At 39.3% G+C, this 16,508-nt stretch overlaps 1 protein-coding gene across 2 annotated transcripts in view; it reads right to left on the minus strand.

Annotated features, from left to right (window-relative positions):
- EPHA6 (EPH receptor A6) overlaps positions 1-16,508 on the minus strand; it is a 270,673-nt gene that overhangs the window by 80,703 nt on the left and 173,462 nt on the right. For both annotated transcript variants that reach the window (XM_035116101.2, XM_060273658.1), the window contains 3 exons: positions 9,729-9,837; positions 4,251-4,321; positions 1,328-1,453 (listed from right to left, as the gene is read on the minus strand). In XM_035116101.2, the coding sequence (XP_034971992.2) occupies positions 1,328-1,453; positions 4,251-4,321; positions 9,729-9,837 (306 nt within the window). The remainder of the gene's footprint in view (positions 1-1,327; positions 1,454-4,250; positions 4,322-9,728; positions 9,838-16,508) is intronic.

The following is a 16,508-nucleotide window of genomic DNA, read 5'->3' on the forward strand; positions in this document are numbered from 1 at the left end:
TTGTAAGGTTGGCGGTTAGGCATTGGTTATTGGTTGTATATGGGGTCTGTTGACTGTGTTGGCCCCTTGAGTTAATGCCTGAATTAGGGGAAATTCCGGTCAGGAATACAGGGGCTCTATGCAGTGTCCATAACCCCGGCCGGGGGCCAGCAGCACGCATGAGCCCCTTGGAGCCTGAGGGGAGAGGGGAGAGCCTATTGCACCCAACTCCCTGTCTCTCCCTATAGGGTTTCCCCTTGTTGACAAGGCGAGTTTATTTCTGAACTTAGGTGACAGTTGGAGAACCACTAAACAAAAATTCTGTCTATGGTGTTATTTGAGGGGTGGTTTTGGGGACCTCCACACACAAGTGGGAATTATTACTTTTACTTGTACATAAATAAGCCATAACTGCCCTGCCAGTCAGAAATAAGAAGAGGGATTATGGGTAAGGGTAGACCACTGCAGAACCTTCTAGAAAACTAGTAATAATCTCATATTTATGGAAGGACTCCCCCCCCCCCAGCATAATTTTGATATTTCATGGTCTCAACTTGCCTTAACCACAACAATTTTGTTTGAAGTACTGTAGCAATATTCATGTGCTGCTTACTAGAAGGTTATAAAACAAGGAAATTAAGGAATAGAATTTTGAATTTATTCTATTCCAAATTGTAATTACCATTCAAATAAAAATAAGGTTGCATTTATTACCTTTTTAGTGCAGAAAAATGGAATATAAATCTTATTTATAAAAAAAACATAGTTCAATATTCAATGAAATCTCTCTTGGAAAAAGTAAGCCAAGTTAGAGATTGTTCCAAATATGATTTCTGTTTCTACACATAGAGGAACATACATTATATATGTGTAGACAAACACAATCAAACAGTCATAAAAATACAAATCTGAGGAAGTGACCTAGTGGGTAAATTCCATATAAAGCAACAGAGCAACTAGCAACTGAGATGGCATATATTACTGGGAAGCCTATACAAATAAAGATGGCTGGGAAGCAAAAAATAATAGTACCCATTGAGTTCTATCAGCCACAGGAAGAAGCAAAAGCAATCCAGGCATGGTAAGGTTCTAGATCAGAACCAGAACCTATTTCGTTCTCTTACAAGACTAACCAACCAACCAACCAATCAATCAATCAATTAATGTGGCTAAATATGTGTAATGATTTGAGTGATACTTTGAAGTATCTTGACCTATTAGAAAACTACATTCTTTTTATATATAGCATTAGATTCCCATACAGGTCTTGATGGAGATGATCAGCTTATCTGTATTAAAAAGAGTACTTATTAGTTATACTTGCAAATTAAGTGTGATGAATTTTTACCTGCCCCGATTACTCTCTCAATACGAATTCGTGATGGATCTATCTCCTTAGCAAACTCATGAACAGCAAGTGATGGATCTTCATACGTGTCTGGGTCAATGTATGTTTTGGTTCCTGGGAATCGCACTGTAAAACCAGAAATATTGTTTTTGCTTTAGATAGAAATGATTCAGGCAACACACACAGAGGAAAAATAAACCAAATCAAATGAGACTATTAAGAAATTATATAAAAAAACAAAATTAAAAAAAATTCCTTCCAGTATCACCTTAGAGACCAACTAAGTTTGTCATTGGTATGAGCTTTCGTGTGCATACACACTTCTTCAGATACCAATTTACTAATGCAGTTCTGCTAGAATCACAATTAGACAAAAAACAACAACAACAGGTGAACTTCCTTTATGGGAAGTTCTGTGACTACTGTACTTACGGATAAAAGTAGTACTTGATACATATATGACTACTATTGTACTGCCCCTTAGCAGACAGTGGGAAGGGGGCAGGGACTTATATGTCCTATTGGCAGCTGAACTGCTACTTATTGGGGCAAGAAAGGGCAAGAAGGGCAGTTTGGCTCAAACATACAAGTGGAGCCAATCACGCCAATCCTGGCACTGTGTTTGCACCACACTGCCCTTTCCACCTGACCTTCTTCACCCCTCTCATCTGCCTAGCAAGCAACAGCAACTTACTTGCTGGAAAGTCAGGAAAATGTCTCTGTCCACCATGTACCCAGTGGGGGCTCAGATCCCCTTCTCCCTTGTAGCAATGGTTGGAGAAAGGGAAGTGGTGGTTTAAACTTCCTTTCCTTGTAAGTTAAGCAATATGTCAGTTGTTAACTTAAGCAATATGCCGTCCTAGGCTCCTTTAGGAGGAAGGACTAGCTAAAAATTTAATAAATATATTAATATAGTACTATAGTACATCACAGTACTATGTACACTCCAAAACCTCCCTTCATTATGCACATACCTACACACCACACACACAGTAGGCATGCCTTCCAATGCTGTCTGAGATAGTTCTTTTCTTCTTTGTTGAAGGGGGATGGGGCGAGAAGCTAGTCCCTCAGGAGCCAGCTTCCCCCTCTTATTTATTATTGTCATTTATTTATATTCTGCATTAATTGCCTTTCCACTTAAAAAGTGTCTGAAGCTTTGTACAGTAAAAAATGCAGCAGTTCAAAACTTTTATTTGCAGCAGGTGCCTTCCATGCATTTCACAGTCTAATTGACAGCTAAATATATGCTGTCTCCCGCTCTTTTCATGCTGCTTTCTTCAATCAGGTAATCTGACAGGTTGCTCTGTCTTCTCTCACTTCCTCAAAGTGGCTGCATGATGGCAGATTGGCAAGATGGTTTTTAAGTGGTCCTGCAGTGGCAGTTTAGAGGGGAGAGGCCACTTCAGCTCAAATCACCAGGAGTTGGGTGGTGAGCAGGTCACAAAGTAGCTTTTGTCTTTTCTCTCTCTGTCCCCCTTTCTGTGATTAATTTTATTTATTGCATTTATATGATGTTTATAGGAGGGCTTTGTGTACATGCAGTCCTTGATGGGAGTGTTTTTCTTTTGTCTCCTCAGATTTCTTTTTTTAAAAAAACCAACATACTTATTCTTACCTACCCCAGGTATACTAGCTGTACCTTGCCTCTCAACAGTCCCATCTCACTGTTCTATTGTTAGGGAGAACAACACGGAAGCACTGATTCATGTTGAATTTTTGTGTAGGCTATGTTGATATTACATGCTTTAAATATGTGGAAGAAGTGATGTTGAATTCAAAATTCTTATCTCTTTTGTGACTCATTTCTGCTTTTCCTTTCTGGAAATTATTTCACTATGAAAATGCAAGAAATGAGAATGAAATCACAACTAAAGGGATAATTCATTTTTGGCAAGTAAATGTGATGTGGTTTCTGGCAGGCATAAGTTAGAAAGTTCAGAGAAAATCACATAGCGAGGAACAGGTTGAAATTAACAAAAACATTTTCAACGCAGATGAAATGCATTTATTTTGAAGTTTAAAGAGGTGATGGGGAGTTTATCCCTACAGCCCCAAATAAGCATCCTGGAATAATGTAGGTTTAAAAATGCAATGGGAGACTCACTTTTTGGTACACTTTTGATCTATAAGTGGAGGGTTTGATGTATTTATTAATTTGATATTTTAGATACATAGACACTTCTCTCATAACCCCACAAATACGGAAAGTACCAGGGAGGATGGAGGAATATTATTTAGGTTAGGGCTGTCCGCAATTTCCTGGACATTGCCAGGATTTTTCCGCCAAAAATGATGCATATGTCTGGTTAAACAATTATTTAGTAATAATAAAAAAGTAATAATTATTTATTTAGTAATAATAAACACTTCTAAGCAGGAGTGAAACTAGGGATGGGTGGATCTATAAATTTCAATTTTTCATAATATACAATTTTTTATATGTGGCCTAATATAGACACTTTTGCAACACAATTTCCCCTAATATAAAGCATTTTTGTATGTTATTTTCACTAATATATTATTTTTATGCATACTTTACTAGTATATGCATTTTTGTACACATTACTTAGCTAGAGCAAAATTTGAAAAATTCAGAGAAGTGCAAATTTCAAAGTATAGCTGTGTTTTGTGAATTAGGTAGATGTGCCTTTAAATGCGAACTTAAATGTCACTTAAATGTTAAGAAAAGTTTTTGTGGAGTTCATGGTGTTTCCCTCAACATGAAGGTACTCCTTTTTATGTGGAGCTCTAAATGTACACTTAAGCCAAAAGTAAATTTAGGAGGTGTGCATGTATTATAAGTACTGGAAGGATAGTCTGTTTCTACCTCTTTCAGCAAGATATAAGAGGTGAAAATACATTAAAAATGCAATGATCATTCTTCATTTAAACACAAAACATCACAGATAGCTTTGCTTACAATGTCCATTTTGCAAATGAGCTCTTCGTTTTTCTTCAGACTTCATTTTTGCCTTTATATACCACTGGCACCTTTAAGAAAATGAACACCATTTCACTTTTTTTAACACCACAGAATGAATGACATTGAATTTACATGCTGATTATTTTTATTTTATGAACTAAACTTACAAAAGCCATATTCATTGTAGAAGGCAGCTAGAAAAACAGCAATCAAATAAAATAATGGCATGCTTTGTAATAAATAACTGTACTGAAGCCTTCCATTTATTTAGTACCTGTGAAAACCAAACTCATGAAGGTACTTCTGACAATGTGCCAGCAAAAACCATCCTGTAGGCACCAAGACATGGATCAGCAACACACCTAGAAAATGTGTAATTGGTGTTACTCTGAAAGTGACCCAACAATGCACAAAGCTCCACTGACAGCGACAAGTGATTTGATTGACCAGGGTTCTTGTCTCAGTAGAAGGGGACTTATATTCATTCATGCAGGGGCTACTCAATACATTAAAAAGGTAAAGGTTTGGTCATGCTGGCCACATGACCTGGAAAGTTGCCGGTGGACAAACGCTGGCTCCCTTGGCCTGAAGCGAGATGAGCGCTGCACCCCATAGTCACCTTTAACTGGATTTAACTGTCCAGGGGTCCTATACCTAGTCAATACAATATTGGAAATCCCTTCACATATTCATTATTGGACACCTGAAGAGGGCTTAGATATCAAAGAAGATCCAGTACTGTTCCATTTATTTCTTTTTTAAATGTATCTACAATGGGATCACAAACTTTCCTTATCTATGTGAAAATATACCGTGTTTCTCATATTATAAGACATGTCTTATATTTATTTTTTCCTAAAAAAAAACACTATGGCTTATTTTCAAGGGATGTCTTATTTTTTTCCTCCTCCTCCTGCCGCGGCCGGCATTGCTGCTGCGCCTATCACTATGTCTTATTTTCGGGGTATGGCTTATATTCATTGAATGCTTAAAAATCCTGCTATGGCTTATTTTATGGGTATGTCTTAAAATATGAGAAACAGGGTATATGCAAAAAAATGAACCAACACACTCTGGGATGACACTCCACATGACTAAGAAATGAAACCTAGGATGGGGTTAGGCTGCAAGCTGTAATACAGATAAAAGGGGCTAAAGCTGTCCTTTACCAAAAACAGGAGCTTCCAGGGGTAGGATTGGCCCTACCACCCCAGGTATTTCTGAGTTTCTGATGGGCCTGCTGTTCTAAATGGGAAAAATGCCACTGGGTTACTGCAAGTCATATGAGCCCAAGCAGCTAGCTAGCTAGCTAGCTTCCTTCCTTCCTTCCTCCCTCCCTCCCTCCCTCCCTCCCTCCCTCGGTCTTAGAAGCATGATGCCAAATAACTGTTTGGTTTTCAAACCAATGTATGAAATGTAGACTACACCAGTCATGGCTTCCTAAGCAGCTATTGATGCATCCCTCCTCTGTAAATCACTGTTGATTCTACAGACCCAGCAGCTCACCCAAGGTCTAACTTGCTAAGAACTTTATGCCATTTTAGACCTGGCTCGTGCTCTTGCAGGGCCGTCTTAAGTATATCTGGTGCCCTGGCGTGATGAATCCCTCTGGCGCCCCCCTGCCCCATTTCCCTGCGCGGCGGGCGGGCTGGCACAGCTGCGTGGCGCCCCCCTAGCGGCCCGGCGCCCTGGTGCCCTGCACCACCCAGCCTGGCCATAGGGCCGGCCCTGTGCTCTTGGAACACACAGTGTCTTGTCTGGTTACTTTGTTCCTGCCAATGGCAACTACTCCTCTTGCCCCTAGGATAGGAATATTTTTATTCAGTTCTTCAGTTTATATCCAGTCATTTCCTAGTCGCTCAGTGTGACTCACATTCCAAACAATTTATGAACAGTTTCATACAATAAAAATTAAATAAACACTCTAGAGTTCTTCTTAGAGCCTTCTTTCCTTGATTTCACTTCTCCTCTTCATCCCCCCCCCCGTTGATTCCTGTGCCCTCAACAGCTCCCAGAATCTTCTTTCCTTATTCCCCTATGATCATTAATTCATTACCAATGTTTTTTCATTGGCCAGTCCCTTCCTCTATGTCTCATCCATTTTGTCCATTTCATCACAGTCTTTTGGTTCAGGTTTCCCCTTATTACAGCCATTTTCGCTGCTGGGCTCAAACTGTCCCTTTGGAGTTCTGGGACTTGCACTCAATCAAATTTAAACTTCTTTTAGCCTTCCTTACCTATTCAAGCATCTCCCCATTTTCCTTTTTCCTGCTAAAACAAGCTTTAACTTTCTTCAGACAATCTGGATGCTTTATGAACATTCTGGTGCTACTGGGAGATTCATTCCTTCCCTAGCAAGAATATTCACTAACATCACATATCACAGGAGCTTCACTTTGTTGCACAGCTTCACTGACCCCGGAAAAACCCCATAGCGATATAGAAATCTAATACTGATCAATCCTAAATTTTAATTCTCCCATAATATTTTTGTGGTTTCAAAACTTGGCATGCCGATTTACTGTTAGCAGGTAAATCATCCAGTCAAATACAGATGCAGGTGCTTATTTCCTTCTGACTCTTCAGTATGAATAGACTCATCAGCAGCCTTGTAATTCAACATTGCATCAAATTGCTAATTCTAAATGGTGAATCAGAACACATCTGTAGCATACCAGCCCAATCTTCCACTTTGAAATTTGCCTGAGATTCTATAACATGTTGAATATTTGTTCTGAATCCCCCTGTCTCTTTATCCTGATGTTTATGTAACTTCAGAAAATGAATCCATATCTTATGTAATTGAAAGAATGTAATTCAACAGGGATACATTAAAAGAATAGTTTCCAATGTTCTTAATGTTATCTAATAAATGTGATGAAACAAGAAGAAATCAAAATAGGACTCTCTCTTTCCACTAAAGTGAGAAGCACACTTCAGAGTGTCATTTGTTTGCGGAGCAAAATCATTTCAAAGGCTTTGAAATGTTTGCATTTATCCTATCTTATTTGATGTCTGTTAGTAAAGCTATTTACAGACTTGTGATGTAATTTGTCACAATTGACTTTTAAAAATATTAACACCCATAATTTTAACTGCAAAGTGAACCATAATTAGTCATGTGAATTAAATCTGCACACAATGGGGCTCACCAGAAAGTGGTACAGTAATTCTTACAATGCTAGATACTTCAAGAAAAACTAAAAATTAATTAAGTGTGCACTACACAGGACATCAGACTCTCTATGTGCAAGGATAATATACTAATTTCCAAAATTATTGCCACTCATGTGTTACATTATAGGAGTTGTATTCAATGGTGTCTGTATGCAAGATGAACAGGCTTCTGCTTGCATAATGGAATTTCATCTTCCTCTCTTCCCACCTGCAACCCCCTGTGTACTTCCCACCAAATGTGCCCCAGAGCAGATTGGTACAGGGTGAGGAAGAGAAGAGGAAGGTGAATTTCCATTATACCAGCAGGTCTACTGTAAAATGTTTTTTTTTTAATTTTTATTTACTGTTTATTTATTCTGTTTCTGCTTGATAAAAGCTGAGATTTACACACTGTTTCTAAGAGCAGATATCTAACAGCAGAAAACTTTGTTTCCTACAATGTTGATCGTTTCAACGCTCAACTTTCATTTAATCTTTTCCTATCACTGTAGCTGGAAAAATAAGATAAATTTGGGTACCTTAGAGTACAATAGGTTGCAGATTCATCTCTTGCAGTGGAGGCATGTCTATGATTATTTGAATAAAGCTAAGGCATTGCAGACCCTCCAAGTGTCCCGATTTTCAATGGACAATCCCGGATTTACAGAAGCTGTGCCAGTTTCTGATTTGATCCCGCTTTTCTTTGAATGTCCCTATTTTCATCAGAGGGTATAGAGTTATGTGACCCCTGAGCCAAGGAGATTTGTAACTACAGTGGTACCTCAGTTTTCAAACATAATCAGTTCTGGAAGACCGTTTGAGTTCCAAAACGTTCGAAAACTGAAAACTCAAAACAGAAGCATCGAAACGGAAATCTCAATACAGAAAACTCAATATGGAAGCTGCGTTTCTGGTTCGACTTATGAGGCACATTCGAAAACCAAAGCATTTACTTCTGGGTTTACGGCATTTGAGTTCTGAAAAGTCAACAGAAACATTCGAAAACTGAGGTACCACTGTATACAACTTTTAGAATTCATTGGAAGGGAACGTATAAGGAATATTTTTAATGTTTAATGTTTTCTTATGTTTTTATATATGTTGGAAACTACCTAGAGAAGGGGTCAGCAAACTTTTTCAGCAGGGGGCCGGCCCACTGTCCCTCAGACCTTGTGGGGGGCCGGACTATATTTTGAAGGGGGGGAATGAACGAATTCCTATGACCCACAAATAACCCAGAGATGCATTTTAAATAAAAGGACACATTCTACTCATGTAAAAACACACGGATTCCTGGACCATCCGCAGGCTGGATTTAGAAGGCGATTGGGGCGGATCTGGCCACCAGGCCTTAGTTTGCCTACCCATAACCTAGAGTGATTGGGGCAACCCAGTAAGATGGGCGGGGTATAAATAATAAAATTGTTATTATGAAATTTTCATCAGAGAAATGTTGGAGAGTATGGCATTATATATTTTGAAGAAGTTCATAAAAATAATAAGCGGTAACATATCCAAGTGCTATGTCATAAATCATGCTTTGATAAGGAGGCGAGTTTCCCTCCAAATGTATTTATTTATTTTACTGGAAATAATGGAGGGGGAGGTGGTTTTTCCTACCATAGATTCAAAACGGCTAAAAATGTTACATCTATAAAACCCAACACAAGAGGACACATTTTTTTCATCATGTTCCTTTGTCACCCGGGCTAAGGAATAGTATAAACGTTTTCATATTATGTTAAGGTGGTCAAATGAGATACAGAGCAGCCAAGAGTGGTTTACACTTCAGGCCCCATTTTCACCATAGTATACCATTAAAGCTGTACCATACCACTTTAAACAGTCATGGCTTCTCCCAGAGAATCCTGGGAACTGTAGTGTGTTAAGAGGGTTAAGAGTTGTTAGAGGAGAAAGCTTATGAGTTATAATTCTAAGAGTGGTTTGACAGTCAATCCCGCTTCCTAGGGAACTCTGTAAATTGTAGCTTTGCGAAGGGAGTAGGGGTGGGTCTCCTAAAAACTCTCAGCACCCTTAGCAAACCACAGTCCCCAGGATTCTCTGAAGGAAGCTATGACTATTTAAAGTGGTACAATATGGCTTTAAATGTCAGATGTAGATGGGACCATCAGACCTAACTGCCCTTCCAAGGAGCCCAGTTTCCCTAGCGTTGGAACAACACTGGGACTTGTTAGGTCAAACACAGATACACTTTGGGCATTTTTCTTTCTTGAAAAGGCAGAGCATAAATGTAACAAACAAAATATCAAATAAATATTGCCTTGCATGAAAATGAGTTACGATGCCAATGTTAATTACCTTCCAGTAATGAGGAAGAACAGAGTGAGGATGACTAGGAGCGTGAATCCTCCAACAGCAGCTGTGGCAATGACAAGAATCTGCCCCTGTTCTGCTGCCATATCTGAAGCTGAAACAGAAACACATACACAGGAGTAAATCTCTGAATAATGGTTTTATTTAGAAGAAGTTACATTACTCTACCAGCCAAATGCATCTGTTGTTAATTGCTGATTGGTGTTTCAGCAAAAACAGAACAATAACATTTGCTTTTGGAGTAAAATGACAGCGGCATGATGCTAAGGGCAGGATAGAGGTAATGGGGTTTTGTTTTCTTGTCTAATTTCTGAAAGCAATATTGTAATAGCTATAACTGCAGCATTTTATAGGACTGAAACATTATCTACATATCATTTATCACTTATTCAGCATTTGGGTCTACATTACTAGCAGATAGCATGGTGGGGTATTTGCACCACACTGACCTTGTCAACCACCCCACCCCTTCCCTCTACCTCCCAGAAAGTAGCAGCAATGGAGGGCCGGTGCCACCCCATCATGCAACTGCACTTATCCTTATAACAATCCTGTGAGCATCAAAGGTACTGATCCAATGAGCCCTGTTATTCATGCAGATATTTGATCCTGTAACACATTTCAAAATTCAGCATTCTCTCAATCTGAGTCACTATGTTTCATCGATTGATAATGGCAAAGCTAATGAAGGCAAACAAAATATGATAGTAGAATTCAAGGTGAATTGGAGGACCAGGTGTTTTCTGTTGTGGCAACCAGAATGTGGAACTCCTTACCACAGTATTTTCAGTTGTCCTCCACTTTATTGGTGGTTTTCTGATCCCTGAAAACACTATATTATTGTTTAATTAATTCCTCACTAAGTAGATTTTTCTGTGGTCTCACTTTTGGCTCTGAAGTTATGTTTTGTAATAGATTTGTGTGTAACTTTGCTTAATATTATGTTGCCTTGTTTTCATTTTTTCATTGTAAGATGTCTTGAGTTCCTCCAAGGGGAGCCTTTTTTACAATGCAAATAGGAGGCAGAGGAGGCATAATACAAAATTGGGCCCACAGAGGGGAGGTATCAGGCTTAAAGACCCCAGGTTTCCTATCTGGACCACTTCTTCCTAAGCCTGCAATTTGCTTTTAACAAATCATTCAAGCAATTACTAATTGAATGGCATAGTGTCTAGTTTTGCCTTGAATTTTTAAAGAATTCTGCCTGTAGCTTTTAATTTCCACTGAATTTAGCAGGATCAGTTTAAAATAAAATGAAAACAAAAGCGGTGGTAATTCTGCCCAATTTGCAATGCACACTATAATTATATTCCTGGCAATAGTTTCCTGGTATGTGATGACAGCAAATGACAATAGTGCATTTCATGTCTTTTGTCATAAACTATTCACAGACAAGTCAAGCATGTGAAGTGGTGAAGTGACTGTAGAATAAGTGGGGAGCTGAAGCTTTTTATGAAATGCTAAATAACTAATCCCCCAAATACCAAATAGCTAGCTATTCTGAAGCAATTTTACACTTCACATCATGTTCTGCTCCTTAGTGTCCCAATTGCTTGGAAAAATTCAACCTAAGAAAATATGATGCCACACAAGTAACTATGCATGTAATAACACAGTTCCTAGGAATGCAGTTCAAATATCGAACGCAATCTTTGAACTACCAATAGGTGCTTTAAATAAAGCAAAAAGATGTTCTGAAGCAATAAAAAGGAAGGGAAATAACAGCGGAGTGCACATTGCCATCATCTAGAAGATGCAGCTCTCTATAGATAAGATCAGCACAAGAAGAGGTTTGACTTGATTATCAAAGTCAATGGATACAAAAAAAAGATGATCAAAATCCGAGTCCAGACAAATGCAAATCAATTAGCTTCAGGTGTCCAGTGGAACTACTGACTTCTGTTCTCACATAGACCAACAGAGGAGAATGTTTAAAACTCTGGGTGTCTTCAAAAGCCATTTGTGACCAGGAATTCAGAGTTACAGCATAAGCTGCAATTTTTGCTAAGCAACTGCAAGCTTAAATGCAAATTATCAATAGGCTCATAGAATGGTAGCATTGGAAGGAATATTGTGTGACTTATGTAGAAATGTACTACCTGAGCATTTATTTTTTTCAGATGCCTAGTTTACAGTACTGAAAGGCTAAACCAGACTGGATCCCAAATGAACTTTATAAGCTATCAAGCAACTAACTGTCTATGGTACTGAAAGGCTAAACCAGACTGGATCCCAAATGAACTTTATAAGCTATCAAGCAACTAACTGTCTATGGTACTGAAAGGCTAAACCAGACTGGATCCCAAATGAACTTTTTAAGCTATCAAGCAACTAACTGTCTATGGGTCTGGATCATTAGGAGTATATTAGGAGCTTAACTGAAATTGTTTTTTCCCCTAATTGAAATAACACATGCATATGTCACCAATTTGATTCCTAAACTACAATCACACCAAGGACAAAGGAGCTAGCACAGAGGGGAATATCATTGTGGGATAGGAACATAGAAAGCTGTCTTAAGGTAAGTCAGACCATTGGCTCATATAGCACAGTGATGTCTGAGTGGCTCTCCAGGGTTCCAGACAGGAGATACTCCCAGCTCTATTTGGAGATGCTGGGAACTGAACCTGGAATTTTCTGCATGCAAAACAGGCACCCCACCACAGTCTCTTTCCTCGGTGATATAAACAGAATTGTTATCTCATTCTCACAGTTGCTAACCTGTGGGAAGCTCACAAACAGCAACTGGTAGTTAGAAGCATAATTCTTGGCTGTATGTCCTGGAAGATCTGCTTCCTGTCTTGCAGGCCTTTCCCACCTGGCCTGGAAGGTCAGGGCCCCAACTGACTCTGGCTATAAAAGCCATGCTGGTGAAGAAGCCAGAGACTATCTTGGCTGTCTCTTAGAGCAAACTCAGGTCATTGAGCCTGAGTTTCCACAGCCACCACCCACCATGAACCACCATTGGCAGGAATAGCAGCAACAGCAGCTGATATGTTCTATGATTGTGATAATGATTTATATTCTTGCTACTGATGCAGTTTTAAATGTGCACTTTATATTTGACTACCTTTAGTAAGGTTTTATTTTGAAATCTTTAAGATAATAATTTAGATTCCTGTTAATTATGCTTGCTTTGAATGACCGCTCCCCACATCAAATGGGGGGCGACTTTTGTGTGGTCGTGTGCAGCCCCCTGATCCCAGAGGGCAACTCCCTGGTAGGATGCCAGGGGTCTCCGCCTACCCAAGCCTAGCGTCCAATCCTGCCTGGGGAGGTGTTGCCAGGGAATGGACAGGTAAGGGGAGAGACTTTCCCACTCACACAATAGAATTTGAATATTACCTCCAAGCACCAGTTGGTTCCAGAGCTTCTCCCACCCTCCACACCCTCATTTAAGTTCTTTTCCAAGTTAACCTTTTCTCCACAGGTACACAGGCGCTGCTACGTCAAGGCCGCTGTTGGAGGGCCGGAAAGGAATTTCCCTGCATTGGCAGGTTTTGCCTTTCCTGTAGCAATACATCACAACTTTGGCAGTGTCAGGCCTTGGCGGAATTCTTTGGTGATTTTCCTAGAGGGAGGGGCATGAGGCGGAAACCTCACCCCCCCTTGCGGCAACAAGATTGGGGTATTGGGGGAAGCCTTAACCATGCCAATAGGCGTCATCGCTTCCCCCTTCCTGCGGGGGCGGGTTCTCTCTGCTTGAACATATGTTCTCAAGAGCCAGCCCCAACCCCCATACATGTGGATAACCCCGAAGCCCAATGCCTGAGCCAAGGTCTCCCTACATCTGAATCTTAATAAAGTTGTGGCCAATTTGAATTCCATAGCACGTTGTCTTGCGTCGTTATTCCGCTCAGGGGGTCGCCTGGGGGGTTGGGGGACTCCGCCTGTCCACACAAAGTTCAATAGCTTAACTATGTGCTGTGTAAGGAAGTACGTCCTTTTGTCTGCCTTCCAACATTCTTAATTGGGTGTCCACAAATTCAAGCATTAAAAGACAGAGAGAAAAGCTTTTCTCTCCCTACCTTCTTCACAACGTGCACAATTTTATACACCTCTATCATGTCTCCTCTTGCACATACTTTCTTTAAACTAGAAATCCCCAAATGTAACCTTTCTTCACAGGTTCCATTTTCTGAACATTTTCCAACTCTACAATAGCATTTTTGCGGTGAGCTGACCAGAACTGCACACACAAGCCACAAGTGTGGCTTTTAAACATTTCCTCATTTTAGTAACATCAATGGGTATAACTAGCTTCTCTTTCATATCGAACCTTAGACTGAAAAATCATGTACATCTCCAGCAGTGAGAAAATATACACCAGGACTTACTATGTAATCAGTCCACACACAGCCAGGAGTCAGCAGTTCTTTTCCTTTTCATAAGGAGTGGATGTCTCCTATTTTTACTGTACAGCATGAAAAAGGTGACTTGAACTTAATTTAAAGGGTGCAAGTATTTTTCTTTAGCAGGTTGAGCATTCAGCCATCTGTGAGCTGGCACCCTATTACCAGCTCAATTTTGTCTGCAAGCCGCATGCTTTAGTTATTGCAATTTGACATCTATCAGCCAGCAGACCCTCCAGCAGAGTGAAAGATAGGAAAGTGACAGAAAGACAGCTGGACAGATAAAAGGGAGCAGCTGTAAGACATATAGGAACAAACTGCAGGGACTGGAGCTCTAATGGATAGGAATTAACTGTCAACATTTTAGATAGATACAAAAGGGATTAAAAACAACAGAAAGAAAAATGGGCTTTTAAAAAGCATGTACCAAGGTTCTGATGAAGTAACCTTTAATTCTCATTTTAGATATACTGTAAAATGCTGCTGAATATATGGAGAATCTTAAATATAATGAGAAATACATGAGGAAGAATCATGAAAAGTATTTGCAAGGTGTCTGTTCGATTCCAGAGAATCAAAATGATGGCATGGTAAGCAATGAATTCTCCATAGTAATTGTTTATGTTCCAGGTTTTTCTGTAAACACAAACTGTTTTCATATCCCTACATGGTGTGATGATACTCTATAAGGTGTTTTTTTCTTTTTTAAGTACAGGAGCTATCTAGTGCTTCATTTGTTGTTGACTAAAATTCCCAGGACCACATAATGTTCAATGACCGAGAATTGTTTATTATACCTAACTCCTACAGGACCAAAAAGATCATATTCATCAAATTGCTGCTCCACTACTAAGTTATTAAGCCTATAAAATATGTGCAATATTATATTTCATTTCCTGACTTCTCAAATATACTTTCGATCAGTCAACTCCGTTTTCATTTCACACACATTCCTACTGATTATTTCAGATCCTTATGCCCTTTAACCAAGATGTTATTCATGGGTGATTTGTTGTGTTATACACATACTAAGAACATCAATACAATATGTATGTTGGCCCCTTCAGTCAGCTGATCTCTTTGCTCATAGTTTCAGTTATTATAATGGGATATTGCTGCCATCAGTCTATCTCTTGAGATATGGGTAGTTTGGATTTCTAAAACACTTGACTCTTTGTGACCCGCTGCTGTGGTCTTCAGAGTAAAGGCTGATGAAAAAAGTTATGAGAACAGAATAATATATGGGAAAGGTTTGACTAGAAAGGAATACATTTCTATCATCTAATGGACGTATTCCATCATACGTCTACAAGCAAATGAGAGAGCTGTATATCCTAAATCTGCGTTGTTGCTTTCTTGCTCTGAATTTTTTTGTTATCGAGGACAGAAGACTCATGGTAAGAAAGCTGAGAGGGAGACAAAGGTGTTTGGGGAACCTGTACCTTTTATCTAGAAGAGAACCTCAATCTCCTAAATCTTTCTCTTCCAGGAACTGTATATATACACACAGTTTTAGTTACTCATCAGTACTTTTGTAACAACTCTAATCCCCACTCTCATCTCAGAAGTTTTTTCATGCCTAATAATCAAAACAGCTCTCAATGGAGCAATAGGGTAAAATCTGCCATGTTTACAAGCTGGAAACAAAGAATGAATAAAGGCATGTAGAGATGAGTGACAGACCTGCACAACTGCCATGAATACTCTTAGAAATCCCAAATTACTATTCTGGAAAAATCATTTTCTGTGTGCCACCCTCTGTAATCCCATTTTCACACGGACAGTTTCTATTTAGGGGAATTGGAGCATGTGCTGCTTACTATGGCGTTCAAGTCATTCAGTTCATTTTACTCATTTATTTCTTTTGTATACTGCTCATTCAGCTAAGTCTGTTGGGCATTTCACATAAACAGTGAACCCCTCCCCCCTCCACACACACAATTCACTATTTCCTTCCTCTTGAGCAACCAATGTGTGTATTGATAAAACATTACGAACAATAATCTTGATGTGATCATATACATCATATATATATATCATCAATATTCTTTCTTTTGTGCAGTCTTTTCAGATGCACACATATGCTCTTGTCCATTGGTAATAATACTGATGCAAGCTCATCTATAATCACACAAAGGTTGCTTTTTTTCTAGGAATTTACCAAGAAAATGTTGAAACTGATAATGCAGGAGAGAAGAAAGGCATGAGTGAACTGAAAAATCTGGCAGTTTTGTGTACAAAATTTGGATAAGCATTTTGGAAAAAGCCTTAATCATGAAATACAATGTAATAGCAGGTTGGAGTTAGGGAAGCCAGGCTAGAAGCATGAGTCACATGGAATGGAGATGGGGGAGAAGAATCCGCCAAAGGATTTGGACATGGTCCAAATCCAACCAGGAAGCAACCTTGCCCA

This window comes from Zootoca vivipara, chromosome 4 (assembly GCF_963506605.1).
Source record: "Zootoca vivipara chromosome 4, rZooViv1.1, whole genome shotgun sequence".
In the NCBI taxonomy this organism is placed as follows: domain Eukaryota; kingdom Metazoa; phylum Chordata; class Lepidosauria; order Squamata; family Lacertidae; genus Zootoca; species Zootoca vivipara.